This window comes from Herpailurus yagouaroundi, unplaced genomic scaffold, assembly GCF_014898765.1.
Source record: "Herpailurus yagouaroundi ecotype Mexico unplaced genomic scaffold, PumYag 180, whole genome shotgun sequence".
Classification (NCBI taxonomy): domain Eukaryota; kingdom Metazoa; phylum Chordata; class Mammalia; order Carnivora; family Felidae; genus Herpailurus; species Herpailurus yagouaroundi.
Window position 1 is genome coordinate 15,420,024 of NW_024412411.1, and position 17,749 is coordinate 15,437,772.

At 48.9% G+C, this 17,749-nt stretch overlaps 1 protein-coding gene across 3 annotated transcripts in view; it reads right to left on the bottom strand.

Annotated features, from left to right (window-relative positions):
* The window catches only part of ME3 (malic enzyme 3), a 185,358-nt gene that overhangs the window by 49,695 nt on the left and 117,914 nt on the right, over nucleotides 1-17,749 (bottom strand). For 2 of the 3 annotated variants that reach the window (XM_040489569.1, XM_040489568.1), the window contains exons 5-6: nucleotides 16,488-16,563; nucleotides 6,083-6,244 (exon numbers count right to left, since the gene is read on the bottom strand). In XM_040489569.1, coding sequence (XP_040345503.1) covers nucleotides 6,083-6,244; nucleotides 16,488-16,563 — 238 coding nt within the window. The remainder of the gene's footprint in view (nucleotides 1-6,082; nucleotides 6,245-16,487; nucleotides 16,564-17,749) is intronic. The other variant, XM_040489570.1, reaches the window with a different exon arrangement.

Sequence of the window (17,749 nt, forward strand, 5' to 3'; positions counted from 1 at the left end):
GGCACACCATGAAACAAGAAGTCCATATTCTGCCCTCTGTCCCACTGAGTGACTTACCTGTAACAGTGGCTGCCAGCAAGGCGTGGGGCTGTAACTGACCTGGACTCTCTCCTTGCACCCCTCCTCTATCCTTCACTTCCTTACGTACGTGTTTAGAAGTTTTCAGTAGGTAGTATTGCCAGAAAAAATACAGAACGCCTACTTCAACTTGAATTTCAGCCAGGCAATAATTTTTTTCTTTTAGCCTAAATATATCCCAAGTGTTGCAAGGAACATACATGGAACACAGGCCAAAATATGATTAGCTATTTACCTGAAATTTAAATTGAATTGGCATCGTATATTTTTCTTTGCTAAATCTGGTAACCCCAGCAAGAGGGGCAGAAGGGATCTTGAAGCTGGGAGGCAGTGTGCTGCATGCAGAGCAAAGGGCACTGCCGGGCTGGGTGGTACTGGTCAGGGTGCTCCCTCTGAGCGCCCTCAGTCTGGTCTGGCTTTGGCATTAGACCAGGGTTCGAATTTAGGCTCTGTCACTTAGGTCTGTGACTTTGGGTGTTTCTTGGAGACAAACTGTCATGGAAAACAAAATGGGTTTCCTCCTCTTCACTTGCCATATCTCTGAGTACTGGATTAAAGCTGGAAGAGAGATGAACTTCCTGGCCTGGAAAAATATGTATCTTAAGTAGCAACAGGCACGCTAAGAGGTTACCCAGAGAACATCTGGGGGTCTGGGGAGGTCATGGGATTGGGTTCATGCGTGGACACAGCACACCCCCCCTCTCAGGATGGCAGTTATGCCTACCACATGTGTCCCTGGTTGCTCGGTCAAACCCACGGGTAAGCTACAAAGATCCCAGGAGGGGCACCCTCAGTGATCACATGCACACAGGGAGTGAGTGCCTCTGATGGCACCACACGGTGAACGCTGGCTGTTCATCAGCCTCAGCAACGATGCTCTCGAGAGGCAGAAGCAGGCCTTCAACACCCAGCTCTGTTGGCAAACCCATGCTTCCTCAGCAGTCCAGTAACACACCCAAGGCTGTTTGCCCAGCTCTGTTGACAGTCTGTTCCCATGTGTCCCCAAGGAGCTCTCCACCCATTAGAATCCATCGAGGCTCAAGACTCCTAAGGCTCAGAGGCCATTTTAGAGCCAAGCCCCCCCCACCCCCCCACCCCCGGGTTGCCCTGCAGGACCTGCTGTGTAGAGTGACAAGAGCACTAGGCTCAGAATCAAACCCGGGAAAAGCCACTTCTGCTCGGAGGCCCCTCTTCCTGGGTGGAACAAGGGGTTTGAAGGACAAGTACACTTGGCCCTTGAACAACACAGATTTGGACTGTGCAGGCCCACTTACATAGGGATTTTTTTTTTCGATACAGTACAGTGCCATACATGTATTTTCTCTTGTGATTTTTAAAAATTTTTTAAATGCTTATTCATTTTTTGAGAGCGCGTGCACGCTCAAGAGTGGGGTAGGGGCAGAGAGAGAGGGAGACACAGAATCTGAAGTAGGTTCCAGGCTCTGAGCTGTCAGCACAAAGCTCGACGCGGGGCTCAAACCCATGAACCACGAGATGATGACCTGAGCTGAAGTTGGACGCTTAACGGACTGAGCCACACAAGGAGACCCTCTCTTGTGATTTTCTTAATATTCTTTTCTTTTCTCTAGCTTACTTCATTGTAAGGATACAGTATTTAACACATACAACATACAAAGTATGTGTTAATCGACTATGTTATTGGTAAGGCTTCCTGTGGATAGTAGACTAGTAAGTTTTGGGGGACTCAAAAGTTATATATAGATTTTCAACTGCATGGAGGTTAGCACCCCTCACTCCTGGGTTATTTAAGGGGCAATTATCGTTCCAGTCCCTTCTAATGTGGACAGTGCATGATGCCGTCTGGCCTTGCATGTGTAGGAAATAAAACGTACAAACTGATCCACACACAGCCTTGACAGAGGCCCAGAGCAGGTGGGCCTATCTGGGAGGGGCTCCCTGGGCTTTGTCCCTTTAGAAGTTAAGCATGGGATGTCCCCTTTTCATGGGATCACTGCCCACCATATTTATCTTTCCAAACGTCCTTGGGGGCGGCAGGTAAAAGTGACTCAGTTGTAGGGCTGCAGGCAGCAGATGTTTTCCTTCAACAGGAAACATGGAGGGGTGTTTTCCTTGACTCTGATTAAAGCTCCTGTTGCCTCAGGGGTTTTCACAGAGCTGCACACACAGATGGTGTCATCATCCTGACCCTACAGCCCCCCACAACAGCACCCTCCCTGCACTGACATGTGAGATGAAAGGTGCAAGATTAAGCCTCTCTCCCGTTGCTCTGGCTTGCTGTGTGTGTGTGTGTGTGTGTGTGTGTGTGTGTGTGTGTGTGTGTGGCGGGGGGCGGGGGTCTCCTGTTGCTCTGGCTTGCTCTAGGGGTGGGTTCAGGGAGATATGCCCCAAGACTTCTGGGCCGGGGGTGGGAATCTTGCAAATTGACTCCTTTTTTTAAAAAGAACTGTAGTGTGGGACATCATATAGTGAATGCATCTGGAAAGAGTGAAACCACTGTTTTCCTGATATGGGCCGCTTTGTAACTTTGGATTTTTGTGTCTTGAATTTTGTGAGGAGGGTCTGGTGGGAGCTTGCCTTTCTCTGGAGCAAGAGGACCCTGCAGATAACATCAGCACACCTACGCCTGAGTGTCCACAGGACCCTGACTGGTTGAAACACCTGCTTCCCAGTCTTCATTACCTAGTCTATAACACGAATGCCTGACCCCTTGAAGAAGAGTGCCACAGTGGACAAGGCAACTCTGGAATCAGAGATACCCAGGTTCAAATCCCAGCTCTGATACTCAGTGCTGTGGTACCTGAGGTAAGTAGTTAACATGTTTCAGTCTCAGTTTCTTTATCTATAAAATGGGGGAGGACATACAGCTGCTGTCAGAATTAAATGAGATTGAAATCTATAAAATCTGTTAAAATCGATAAAGGCTATGAAAATCTATAAAGCCCTGGCACATTGCAGATACTGGTACTGGTCTAACTGCACAGGGTGGGAACTGCTTTCTCTCACCTCATGCTGTGGGGGCAGCGCCTCCTCTCACCTTGTGTTTTCCCCTCTCAGCGGGGGATACATACTCTGGTCCTTCCTGACAGGAGTAGGCAGACCCAGGGGAAGCTCTCTCACTTCCACACCCAGAGGGAGAAGTGATTCAGAGTCCTAAAGCCTCAGGGGGAGAAGCAGACACTTGGTGGAGATGTAACACATTAGCCATTAAAATGATCAATTAGGTGGCAGTATTGAAACACTGACAAGTAGAATATTCCACCCACGCCTGGCTCTCATTTATCTTCCTCATGCCTAGCCAATGCCTGACACCTACTCAACATTCAATAAACTCTTGCTAAGTAAGTAGAGAGAAAGTTCATGAAATACCATTCATTGAAAAAATCAGAACAAAATTATAGCCACATTACTCCATCTATGTTTATGCATAGACAGATACTGGAAAGAAACATAGATGTAGCATTGTGGGAGAAATGTCAATTCTGTTTTAAGATTTTGAATAATGTGTTCAAGTGACCTTAGTAATAAAAATTCTAAAAATCAAGAAATGACCTTTGCTTACAAAGCAGCAGGAAGCCAGGCAGGCAGCTGTGGTATGGGAAGAGGAGGGCAGATACAGATTAGGATCCCTGCCTTGTCACTCCTAGCAGATCTTTGTGGGCAAATTAATTTCTCTGGGTTGTCAAGCTTAAACAGGGTGGTCTGTGAAAAGCTGCCTGGCCATGATTTACTCATAGTTTCCTGCCATCTCTTCTGGTGGGTTTATTACAAGCTGGGGCTCTAGATTTTAGCACATCATTGCAAGGGTGTTGGACCTTTAATGACACAGGACCTTATGCATGTGCTACAGGCGACTGACACCCTTCCAGGGGATACAGAGGCCTTAGGATCAGATTCAATGCTGCTTGGAGCGGGTTCTTAGGAGACAGTGAGTAAAGGTCTCAATTAAATCCAGTTGGAGTGGCATCTGGGTGGTTCAGTCAGTTTAAACGTCTGACTTCAGCTCAGGTCATGATCTTGTGGTCTGTGTGTTTGAGCCCCACGTTGGGCTCTGCGCTGACAGCCCAGAGCCTGGAACCTGCTTCGGATTCTGTGTCTCCCTCTCTCTCTGCCCCTCCACTGCTCGTGTTCTGTGTCTCTCTCCCTCAAAAAATAAACATTAAAAAAATTTAAATCCAGTGGGAACACAGCAGGAAGTATTGGATGGGAAGAACAATTAAAACTTTGCTACACTTGGGGCACCTGGGTGGCTCGGTTGGTTGAGCGTCCGACGTGGGCTCAGGTCATGATCTCGTGGTTCGTGGGTTCTGGCCCCACATCGGGCTCTGTGCAGACAGCTCAGAGCTCAGAGCCTGGAGCCTACTTCCGATTCTGTGTTTCCCTCTCTCTCTGCCCCTCCCCGACATGCACTCTGTCTCTCTCTCCCTCTCAAAAATAAAGAAAACTAATAAAAAATTTTTTTTTAAAGTTCGCTACACTCATCCATGCCTGCATGATTCCATGCATGTTGAGACCAAAGGACAATTTCAGCAAAACCCAGGCACCTGGTCTAGGAAAGAGAACCACACACAGCATACAGCAGACCTTGAGGACTGGTCTTATGGAGCAACTCTAAGGCTTGTGTCTCCATCCTGCCTCCTGTCTCCGAGGCTGGAGGGAGGCATGTGGAGAAGAGCTTTAGAGGTAGAACACTCAAAAACCTTCTGGTTCAGTTCCTCATTGTACCAGAATGGGTGCAGGGACTCACCTGGCTGTCAGTGATGCAGGACCAGGGTCCTTGCTTCCCACTTCCCTTGTCCTCCTTCACCTCCCACGCCCCACGATTTCCCAGCTCTTAGCAAGGTCTGCCTAGCTGTCCTCTCCTTTGATTCCATCTGTGGATGAAGCCCAAATAAGCATCATTCCTTGCTAGGAGGTACAAGTGCTCATTCATGTTTAGAAATGGGGGTAGGGATGCCTGAGTGTCTCAGATGGTTAAGTGTCTGACTCTTGATGTTGGCTCAGGTCATGGGATCAAGCCCTATATAGGGCTCTACACTGAGCACAGAGCCTGCTTGGGATTCTCTCTCTCTGTCCCTCCCTCCCTCCCTCTCTCAAAATAAATAAGTAAACATTAAAAAATAAAAAAGCAATGGGGATGTACAGTGTACAGGGAGGAGGAAGGCCATGCAAAGACTCGTGACAAGTATCTTGAGAAAGATCACTGCACAATCCAAGTAAGTATAATGTTTTTGACAGTATGAATCAAGAACCTAAAAAATCACCACTCCCCTTGCCTCAATATTTCCATTTCTAGGAAATTATCCTAACTATATAATCACACCTGGAAACAAAGACTGATCTACAAAAATGGGCTCAGAGTAAATTTATATTTGCAAAAAAGCTAGAAGCAACCTGGGTGTCCATCTGTGGAAGGTTTCCGATGCAAAATTTAATATAAATCCAATTTTGTTTTTATAAATGCTTTGGTGGGGAAAAGCCTGGAAGGAAATACACCAAAACATAAACCATGATTAGTACTGGTTGTGCAAATGATATTTTATTTTATATTTAACACTTCTGATTTTCTCAAATTTTTTCCAATTTTTTAAAATACTTATTTATTTTTTGAAGAGCGCAAGCAAGGGAGGGGCAGAGAGAAGGGGACAGAGGATTCAAAGTGGGCTCAGCGCTGACAGGCTGACAGCAGTGAGCCTGATGGGGGGCTCGAACTCCTGAGTTGCGAGATCATGACCTGAGCCGAAGTCAGACGCTCAACTGAGCCACCCAGGCACCCTAATTTTTTCCAATTTTTAAAAGATGAATTTGCACTGATTTTAAACTCAGAGATGAAGGTCACTAAGAAGGAATTCTTGAGTAATTTTTTGTCTTCCCTGACACAGAGACCCAGAGTGGAGCCTGCAGACACGCACAAACACCACTTCCCAGGGCGGTCCCCGTGGACCCTGCCCCTCAAAGGCACCCCCCACCCCACCCCAGCTGCCACCTTCTGGCCCCAGGGCTCCAGTTCAGGGTGGCGTGTTACCTCATTGTTGGTGCCGACGTCCAGCAGGACTGGGAGGCACTGCTGCGGGCTGACCCCTCCGCACGCTGTGTACAGGGCCAGCTTGCCCACGGGGATGCCCATGCCGTAGCAGCCCAGATCGCCTAGGCCCAGGATGCGCTCCCCATCAGTTACCACCACGGCCTGGAAACAAAACAATTGGGAAGCGCCTCTCATGACAAAGTGCTCATCTTATCAACCCTTGCACACGTCAGGCCTGTCAAATGGACGCCCACCTCCTCTGCTGCGGAACAAAACCGCCTGTCTGTGGAAAGGCCAAGGGATTCATTCAGCTGCAGGTAGGCTTTCTTCTTCCCATGCCCTCCCCTTCCTGGCAGGCTGGTGAGAAACCCCACTGAGCTAACACCTTGCCCTGCTCTGAGGTTTGGGGTGGGGACTGAAGAAACAGCTGGAGGGAAATCATATCTAGTTGCTCCCCCTCAAAGAAACTAAGCAGATCTTCTCAGCTTGGGATCTGGGGGCAGGGAAGGAAGGACATAATGAACAGAGACAATAAAAAACAGGTGTTCATGCCACTGCCACCAGCCCCCGGTATAGAGGCCAATGAAGTCTCTCAGACCTGCTCCTAGGGTGTAATAAACCCACCCTGCACAGGGCAGGGCTCCTATGACAGCTGCTGGGGTCACTACTCCACATGAAACCAGGAGGATTCTAGACATGTACTGGGATTTGTGTTCTGGGAAATATTCACTGAAGGCAACCTAGGTGCCAGACACGGTGCTGGTTCAGGACTTCCTTGCTGTTAACTAACAGATGCCGATGAAGCTGATGGTAACTGAAATTATTGTGATTATGATAGATATTCACTTATTCATTCCTTTAGCACATATTTACACAACACCCACTTCGCAGACACTATGCCAGATCCTGGGGGAAGGAGCGTCAGTTTGTGCTTTTGTAATAACAAGTATGTATGGACTCAGGCCTTCAAGAACTAAGGGGCAAAACAAGAGATGAAATATATGTATTTATAATTAACGAGTCTGGAAGGAAAGTGGGTACAGCATAAACAGCATGAGGGCAGCAGAGACAGAGAAGGGAGAGTCACTTTCTGTAGGGGAACCCTTCATGGGTGAGGGGACACATGTGCCACACCTGACACAGGAGAAGACTGTCTGCAGGGGGTGCAGCTGGGGATGAAGGTGCTTGATACAAGAGGAAATCAGGATCCAGGATAGAGATGGGGAGGGGGTGGGTTATGTGTGGGGAACAAGGAGATGCCGGTCCTATGAAAGCACACAACAAAATGCCAGGCAGGAGTCAGACTGTGAAAGCCACAGGGATCCCCTCAGGGTGACAACGAACTTGTCTATAGGTCACCTCCACCTGCTATCATTCCTCTGTCTTGAAATGAGTTAAGTTTATGAGGCCACCCATCCCTCCTCTGGAGCCTGGCTTTGGCCAGGTCTTAGGACCAGCTCTGAGCTATGGAGGTCCCGGTGCCCCAAGCATGGTGCTCATGGGCACCACAGGGCTCAGTTCACTCCATGCAGGTACAACTCCAGCCCTGGGGATCAAGAGATGAAGACCCATTCTTGGCCCTGGAAGAGTTTATGATCTGGTACCCAAGGGGTCCATGACAACTTATCATTTCTGTTTCTCTAGCTCTCTTAAGTGTGAGCGTGCACATGGGCTGGTGCTGCCTTTTGGTAGAAACAGGTGTAGGGATTTTTTTTTTTTTTTAAAGAGAAAGAGAGGCACAGAGACAGAGAATCCCAAGGAGGCTGCACCCTCAGCATGGAGCCCGACATGGGGCTCAATCCCACGACCCTGGGATTGTGACCTGAGCCAAAATCAAGAGTCAGAAGTTCAACTGACTGAGCCACCCAGGTGCCCCAGGGATAGGGATTCTTAAAAACACTCCTCCTCTTCTGAAAAGGGGACTCACAGGGTCGTGGTACAAGAGACCCATGAAGATTATGATATTCCCCCTCAGACTGCTCTACTGTTTCTATGGAGAATGTTCTCAACCCACATGTCACCTAATTCTCTCCACAGCCCTGGCAGGTAGGTGAGTCTGAGACTGTTAGCCCATTTCACAGGTGAGTAAACAGAAGCTCTAAGACCTTCATGTTTGATATGTATTTGTTACGTATCAGCCAGATGCCAGGCACTGGACTGGATGTTTGCACATTGGGTATCTTAGGGCAGTTTAGATGACTTACTAAAGTCACTTTGTGCATGTGGCAGGGCAGGATCCTAATTAGGGTTTGGGTTCCTGGTTCAGGGCTCCTTCTACCACATTTCAGTTGGCAGAAGCACCATTAAAGCACATGTGTTCTTGGTAAAGTTCTGCCCTGCCTCTTTGCCACCCTCCCCACAGCCCGCCTCTGACCTCCCCCTAGCAGCTCTCCCTGGTGAAGCCTGTGCCTTCGTATGAAGGGTGCCCACACTCTGGGAATCTCCCATCTCTCCTAATCCAAGCTTCCTTATCCTGATTCCCACTGTCTCAGAATTTCTCTCCGTTGAGGTGCAGTGAGTTAAACAGAGGAAGTCAGTGACTACTCCAGGGTGTTATCCCTACAACTCTGGGGTCTTTCAATGGCGATGGGGCTCCTGAAATGTTCAAGGGCACTCCACTGCATGCCCACCTCCTCTGAGGGCATGTCTCGCTCCATTTGTCACCCACTCTCAACCCCACCGTGAGAATGGCTGGGTTACTGCATCAGCTTGAAGCCACACTCATCTTCCTTCCAATCTCCCCTCCCAACCAATGCCAGATTCACTGTATCAGAAGCCCATTTTCATTATGCCATTCCTAGGTTCAAAGACCTTTAGTGGCTTCTAACAGTCCAAAGAATAGAGTCCAAAACGTTTAACTCCTTAATGATCTGAACCCAATATATGTTCTGACTTATCTCCTGCTACGCATCTGCACACAAGCTCCTCCTCCAGCCAGACTGGCCTCCTCATTCCTCCCAGACATGCTCTGAACTCACCTATCATCTCCTCCCTCTCAGCCCCTATGCTCCTTCTCTTTTTCCAGCATGCAAACGCTGCCCATGACAATCTAATGTGATTCCTCCTAGCACTTCTTATAGCTACTGCACAGGTAGCCTGCTCGCCCTCTTTGTCTGTCTGCCTGCCTTCCACAAACATTGATTAAGCACCTACTGCTTGCCAATCCTTGCATAGGGTGCTACTTTAACATTTTAAAAAATGCACATTTTATCTCACCAAACAACCTAAAGGTTAATGGCAGGGGTTCTGGAGTCTGATAACCAGTATTTAAATCTAGGCTTCTTGATAATGTACCATATGTAAACTTGGGTAAACAGATAATTTTTCTGAGTTTTAATTTTCCATAAAATAGGGATAATAATCATACCTCACTCATCAGATTGTTGTAAAGATGAAATGAAATAACAGTTTCATTTTCACCAGGTGCGTTGGGTAAGTGATCAATAAATGGTTGCTTCTTTTATGATTACCATGGTAGTGATTATTTGGGGCAAAGATCCCATATTAAATTTTTAATTGTTTTATTTCTTTCTAGTTCAGCATTATCACAGAAAGGCCACTCAGTAACTATCTGTTAAATGAGTGATTGAAATGGAAACCAAGCAGCGATGCAGTGGCTAATGGCTGAGAAAGTCAGTCATGCAAAAGTTGTGGTTTCTGCTGTCATTTTTAATTTTTTTTTAATTCAAGTTAGCTAACATACAGTGTAGTCCTGGCTTCAGAAGTAGAACCCAGTGATTCATCTCTTATGTAGGACACCTAGTGCTTATCCCAAAAAGTGTCATTCTTAATGGCCATGTACAGCTGGCTATCTGTTGGACATTGCCACTTGGATGTCCAATAATCCTCCCAAATTCTTGAGTCCCTAACCAAATGACTCTGCTTTTCCCTTTTACTCTTCTAAACCTTTCACTTCTGCTGCCTTCTTGCCCTTTGTTACCTTTATCTCCCAAGCTCAAAACTGTCTTGTCTCCTTCAGCCACAGCCAATTGGTTACCAAGTTCTGCTGATTTGATTTGCTCCTTGTTTTTCCATTTGTTCCATGAACTTCACTTTCATTGCCACGTGCCTTAGGTCAGCCCATCCATCTCATCAACCACTGCAGTGGTCTCCTGACTGGTTTCTCCACTCTTGGGATTCCCCCCGCTCCACTGCAGGTCTCCAAAGCACACCCAGATTTGTCACTTTCTTACTCTAAACCTCCAGGGGCTCTCGATGCCTGTAAAACAAAGCTCAAACATCTTTGACTGGCATTTAAAGCCTTCCATGGTCCAGGTCCAGTCTACTCTTTGAATTTCTTCTTTATCCAAACAGAGTAATTCTAACCTTGTGTAAGGTTTGTACTTTCCTGACTACATGCCATTTTACCCCCTCAATCCCTATGATCTCTCTGATCCACATCCTACCATCCTTGTGTGCTTTAAGGAGCTGTACACAAGTCACCTTCCTCCATGATGTTCTCCCCTTCCAGAAGTCATCACTCCCTCCTCTAGCTTGTCTTGAGGGCAAATAATGGGACTTGTCATCTTTGATTCTTCAGCACTGTGCTTGGTGCCTGCAGTGTGATATGAACTGAATAAACAGTGGCCGATGTGACAGATCTAACATAGAAAGCAAAAGATCTGCAAAGGGCTAATTCAGACCTTTTGTGTGAATGAATGAGTTGGGAGAGGAGATACTGGATCCTATTTTTCATGACATCAGTGGAGCTGATGCCAAGGGCCACTAGTGCAGTAGAGGTCAAAAGGCTGAGAACAAATCTGAGTAGCACTGTGGAGTTTTAGAGTCCAGCAATAACTATGGGAACTACAGGATCACAGTTTCCTTGTTTGGATGGCATGTGCAACTCCTAATTCTTCTTACTTCAGATGACTAGGGGGAGGGTGGGCCACATTCTTCCTCTGTCCACGTAGCTTGGACATACAGCATTTTCTGACTTATTGTCCATGTCCCTTAGTGTAGGTGGACCCAATGGGGCTGACCTCAGACTGACCTGAGGGTCATGACTCCTTGCTTGCTGTAGCCCTGCTTTCCCTGGACTTGTAGCTATGTCATGGGCTGCCCACAGCGCTGTGTATGCATCCCTCTCCTTCCTCCTTCCCTCTCGTCCTTCCTTTTCTCCTCTTCCTCCTCCTCCTCCTCCTCCCCCCTCGCCACCTACTATCCACAACATAAATGATGCACAGTCTGCAGTTTCAATTCTTGGTTCCACCCTTCACAAACAACCTAACCTCTCAGCTTCCTTGTCTCTACCATAGGAATAATAATAATCCCTACCACTTACAAGTCATGAGGAGAAGTAGATGCGGTAATCTACATAAAGCACTTGGCAGAGCTGTGTGAGGTGGATATGGGGATGAGCTGCCCACGTCTCCCTTTCAGGACTGAAGGAGTGATTCCCTTAGCCGTACCCTCAGCTGTCAGCCCGCTTTGAGAATTTCCTTGACTGAAGAGAGCCACCTTGCCCAAAGTCACACCCTGTTCCAAAGGGTAGAAGTCCACAACCAATGACTGGTGGATGCAGGGCTACAAAGGCCTGGCTCCTCTGCCCCAAGTTGGTTTGACTTTGAAGGACGACCCCAGCTACAGAGGCTCCTCATGGGCTCAGCTGAGTCTTCCTTGAGACCTCACCCAGCTCAGCCTCTCTCTGGGCTTTCTCCTGCTTCCTTCCCTTCTAGAGGTGTTGATCCCAAGAGCACTCCCTGATATGCTGATATCCATCTCAGAGAATGTTTCCCAGGAAACCCACCTTCTGACATTGAGGAGGGAGTGGGCCTGTGCATTACAGGCGGGCACTTGGTGCCAGCACCTCCTAAGTTTGCCTGCCTACGTGGAAGGGGCTGCTCCTGTGCCCAGCCACCTCTAAGCACCTCCCCCCGGAAGCTGCTGGGATTGGGATGAGGGAGAGATTTAGGAGCTTGGGAAAGCTGTGGGGAGGAGGGCTGTTCTCAGCCGAGCCTTCCTCAGGCTCAAGGCGGTGGCCACTGTGGGAAAGAGTCAGAAAAGCAGTTCTCACTCCTCTTTGTGATTTACGCTGGACAGCTCTGGGCAGCCTGGCCCGTCCCCTCCTCCCTGAACAAGAGGGGCCCACAAAACGTCATGGCCTCCACAGCCCTGGGCTTTGGCCTCACTTCCCTCCCAGCCTACTTCTCCTGTACCTGTCTGCAGTCCTGCTTTCTGGCTGGGAAACCAAGGAAAGTCATCCTTTATCTTCTGAGTTCCTCTGGACCACGCCTCCCCTCCAGCCAAGAGGCCAACAGCATCAGGGTCTAAAGATACCTGTGCCTTGGAAAACCACCTCCTGGGCTCAGCAGCTGGGGGAGAGGAGGCTCAGCTTCAGGGCTCTGTGGGCATCCAACACCTTTCATGGCTGACCATGGGCAAGTCACAGCACTTTAGCTTGCTCACCTGAGGAACGACACACCCCAACCCATTCTTCAAGGACCCACCTTGGAGTGTTCATGGCACACCTTCCTTCCTCCACTCTCATCACAGTGGCTGACAGAACCAAAGGAAGTAATGATGGGGAATCTGCACCAGCCCCCAAGTACCATGAAAGGGTATTCCCTGCCTAGGGAGGGAGACCTTCATCTCCTCTTTTTTGTCTTATGAAATGTTTATTTTTGAGAGACAGAGAGAGAGAGAGAGCATGCACGCGTGAGTGAAGGAGGGGCAGAGAGAAGGGGACAGAGGGTCTGAAGTAGGCTCTGCACTGTCGCACAGAGCCCAACATGGGGCTCAAACTCACAAACCTCAAGATCATGACCTGAACCAAAGTCGGATGCTCAACCAACTGAGACACCCAGGTGTCTCTCACTCCTCTTTAAGGCAACTGGAGAAAACACACCAGCAAACAAGAAAGACTAGGAGTTGGAACATTCTGAACCTTTTAAATGGCAGCCTTAGGAGTGGTGGGGGCGGGGGGGGGGGGGGATGATCCTCCAGGAAAAGACTGGTGGGGCAGGCCAGAGGCTGGGGTAAGCCGGGGGGCAGCCTGATCAGTCCTAAGTGACTTATTTACAAACTATGGACCCAATATTTAGCCCAGCTATGGGCTCCTGGTTTTTCTAGAGAAAGCCAGAAATCCAAGTTTCTATGTTTCCTTTCTCAAATGAAGTCTCCCGATTTTAAAGTCTTGCCTACCAATTCAAAAATTTGAAAAATCACTGAAGGCCAAATCAAACACGTCCAGGGGCCAGATCGGCCAGCTGCCCCTTTGTGGCCTGGGATCTGCAGGTAACACAGCCTCCTCCTTGACTGCTCTGAAGGCCTCTGCAATCTTTCCCCTGCCATGCTTTGCCCTACAGCCTCCCCTTCTACTTCCAGCAATGACCACAACCATTTGAGTGCCTTTCAGTGTTGTACAGACTCTATGGTTAGTCCTCACAAGAAGAAAACAAAGATCAGAGAGCTTATCTACACATACGGCAAGTAAAGGGCAGATTCAAGATGTCTGACCACAAAGCCAGAGCTGATTCTTCTGTAGAGTTACCAGGGACTGATCTCGGGGTTTCTCCCAAGTGAGACAGACAGAAAGGGTGGAGGGGAGGAGCTGGCCCCAGCCACTCACTTGTCTGCTCTACGCTACTACAGGGGTAGTGGTCAGCCAGTCAGCACATTTGATCCTCTGTCTCTGGGCTCCTCTCTTGAGCAGCACACAGTCTACTGCAGTTGTTTCTGGGTCAGTCCCTCCAACTAGACTTTGAGTTCCTTGAGTTTGGGCCTGTATACCTTCTTTATCCCGGAAACTACAGGGAAATCATATAGATGTTTACCATGTGATAGACGGAAGCAACCAATTTAGATCCACCAGTCCAGATCTGCCCATGGAACCTCTGCTTGCCCTAGAGGCTTCAGATAGCTCTGTCTGCGGTCTGCTCCAGTCCCACCCCATCTGGGGTGACCTAAAGTTCCGTTTCTCTTCCTCTAAAATCACAAAAGTTGCTGTCTCCAACTCTCTGGTAGTTAGCGCTCAGTCCTTAGAAGGGCCTCAAACTATGTTTGTTGAAGTCAACGAGTATTTTTTTAAGTTGTGCCCTGACCAAAGGAGCAAAGAGAACCAGAAATCCAGTCCACGAGCCCCTCACCAAGCCTCTGCCAGCCCGGGGGACGGGGGAACGGGCACCTTCTTCTTACTGTTTTAGAGGGGATGGCTTTTTGTCATTCTTTTGAATTCCTCATAGCTTGCACGAAGGCACGGTGCATGCTGGTGGAGACCCCATTTCTCTGCTCCTGGCACTGTGCCTGGTACACGGAAGGCCCTCATCATGTCCGCTGAGTTCATTCACCTCAGCAGGCATCTACTGCATGCCTCCTATGTACAAGGTTTCACCACGGCTGAACCTCCTAGGAAGGTAGACAGATTCGTCTGCTGACATCAGCAGCACGTCTGCACAGGGCAGGCTGGAGTTAACTTCCCATCCAGTGAGCTGGCTTCCCTTAACATGGTTCAGATTTTATTATAGCTTCACTAGACACACCCTAGGAACTTGCTTCTTCTGGGATGGAGACCAAAACCCTCAGGGCCAAGGCCTGCATGTAACTGGAGTCTAAGCAGATAAGCGGGGGAGAGAAGCACAGGGCAAAATCACACCCAGACAGAGAGGTACGAAATGAGCTTTTCACCGTGGCCACGACTGAAGTCCCAGGGTCCTGGCCGTGGCTCGGCCTGGCCCGAAGAGCCAAGGTCCTGGCCTCCATGCTCTGGTTCTGAATGCTACCACTCCCAGAGAGGGCCAGAAGTGGGTGGGATGCAAAGAGAAGTGTGCAGAAAGAAGCTGTACTCAGTGCCTAGTGCAGAGGTGGGAGTCGTTCAGGGAACTGGCAGGAACAGGGAGGGAGGGTCTGGGAGGAAGCAATGCTGGGGTGCCTCAGCCTCCCAGTCCAGCAGGGCGGTGCTGGCATCACCCCGAGAGGTATTTACACTGTGCTCAGTCAGCTCTAGCCCCTCCCCAGCTTGTGGGCCAGAACTACCCTCATGAAGCAGCAAGCAGATGTTCTGTATTTTTGCTTCACATGTTTCATCTGCAGGAGCGACATGACTTTTTTTTAAATGTTTATTTATTTATTTTGAGAGAGAGGAGAGAACTCGAGCAGGGGAGGGGCAGAGAGAGAGGGAAAGAGAATCCTAAGCAGGCCTCACACTGTCACTGCATAGCCTGATGTGGGACTCGAACTCATGAACCATGAGATCATGACCTAAGCTCAAATCAAAGAGTTGGGATGCTTAACCGACTGAGCCACCTGGGTGCCCCAAAAGTAACAATGATGTTAAATGTGAAAGCCCCCCCCCGCCCCCCGTGCTCTTCCACAAAAGTCCCTATGGCAGGAGGAGATCTGGGCATGTAGCCAGAAGCTAACAAGTTCCTACAAAGCTTCATGTCTTACATTTTAAAACCAACACAAAGTGTGCATTCTGTATTATATCCTGCTTATGATATAAACATGTTTTCCAGTTAGATTTTTTTCAGTAAAACTGATATTCCAGGAAGAAGCAGGTTTACTTTGTCACTCCATATGGACCACCTCCACTAACTGCATACACCCAGGCATGAAGGTACCATTCATCATAAGCTTTTCCTCTTGTTGAAGAATATCCTCATCCCGTGTCCTCTCTCCAAAGCCTACGTGGCCAAACTCTACCCCTCAATTCAGGGCCCTGCTCCAATGTCACTTCTCCCATGAAGTCTTTCTAAATTCCCCTTAGGCTAGAAGTAATCTCTGCCCTCAACCCTCAGCTCTCTCTGTGTGCTTCCTTTACCTCTGATCAGGTTCCTTGTTAGTCTTTTGTATCTCTGTTTTATTTTCCTCGTGAAAAGTCAGCTAGCGGAGAAGTTCTGATTTCTCCCCAAATCCACCATGGAAACTGGCAGTGTATATTTAGTAGGTACTCAATACATGCTGAACATGTCTTCAGACTACTACTGCTACTACCACTGATGATGATGATGATGATGATGATAAGGGCAATTTCACATGGCTGTGGGTCAATGTAAACCTCTGCTCCATGGTGCGCTTATGCTTGGCTCTCACCAGCCTGTGCTCTGGGCCTGGGAAAGCCTTTGGTGCAGTGGCTCATTTTCTAGCTGGGGATGCCTCTGGTCCCACTTGAAAGAACTCACCCAAGCACAGAACAGTAGCAAAGAAAATGGGACCAGGGGCGCCTGGGTGGCTCAGTCGGGTAAGCGTCCGACTTCAGCTCAGGTCACCATCTCACGGTCCGTGAGTTCGAGCCCTGCGTCGGGCTCTGGGCTGATGATGGCCCAGAGCCTGGAGCCTGCTTCCGATTCTGTGTCTCCCTCTCTCTCTGACCCTCCCCACTTCATGCTCTGCCTCCCTCTGTCTCAAAAATAAACGTTAAAAAAAAAAAACTATTTAAAAAAAAAAAAAGAAAATGGGACCATACCTTAATATTGTCTTCTGGCCAAGAGTTCAGCATTGTTGCAAGGTGGCCCTTGTCATGAATGGTGATAAACAGCCCCCTAGGAAAAACAAAACAGGTACACACAGAGAAACCAGCCAGTCAGATTAGGAACAGAACAAAGACCACAATACTGTGTATCACTGCATCATTTAATTTTTCCCGCAGACCTGGGCAAAGGCAACCTCTAAATTGCCTGCCATGCCCTGGCCTTCCTCCAATGTCTCCTCTCCTCAAGGAGAGGAGTGGACTCCTCAAGGCAAGGAGTCCACGGGGCCAAGTGCTGTGCCCTCCTGGGGCCTGTGTTCTCCAGAGACTGCCCCTCCCTTCTGCCCTCTAGACCAGGCACACAGGACCCCAGAATTCTCTGAGGGACCCAAAGCTGCTTCAGGAAACTGTGTCGACCTCTTCTCTGAGGCCCACTCAGAGTACCCACTGTACTCCTTTGAGTACAGACCACACCACGGTGGGCAGACCCCTACGCCTGGGGCTGTGGCTGGAACATGGACGTGTGGGTTGTGGCATCCAGACACAGGCAGTGGGGGATGGAGGTGGGGAGAGGAGGAGGGGTGGGCTGCCAGCTGTGAGACACTTCTCCCTGCAGCACTAGAGCCTGTGACTTCTAAATTCAAACTTGGCCTTCCAGACCAGCATGAAGGTGTATCTGTAAAGGCGGGGGTGGGGTGGAACATTATTTTACATAACAGTTCATTAGCATGATTTAGAACTTCTAAAGTTCAGCCCTCTGTATATGGACCTGAGTCTTTTGCCCTGGGATCGGGGTATGAAGATGGGATAGTTCGTGCCACTTCCTTCTTTCCCTTTTGTCCGATACACCCAAAAAGACTCCTTTTGCTAATGAAGCACTCACTGTTTTGCCAATGTGAGGAGGCCGGGGAGTTGTGGGAGAACAGCCTCCCCCATTCGCACTGCCCTGGCAAACTCAGAGAAGACTTCCCAACAGTACTTCATGGCTTCGTGAGATACTCACATTTTGGATCTGTTATTTAAATCATGCCCTAGTTGGGGCGCCTGGGTGGCGCAGTCGGTTAAGCGTCCGACTTCAGCCAGGTCACGATCTCGCGGTCCGTGAGTTCCAGCCCCGCGTCGGGCTCTGGGCGGATGGCTCAGAGCCTGGAGCCTGTTTCCGATTCTGTGTCTCCCTCTCTCTCTGCCCCTCCCCCGTTCATGCTCTGTCTCTCTCTGTCCCAAAAATAAATAAATAAATAAATAAAACCAAAAAAAAC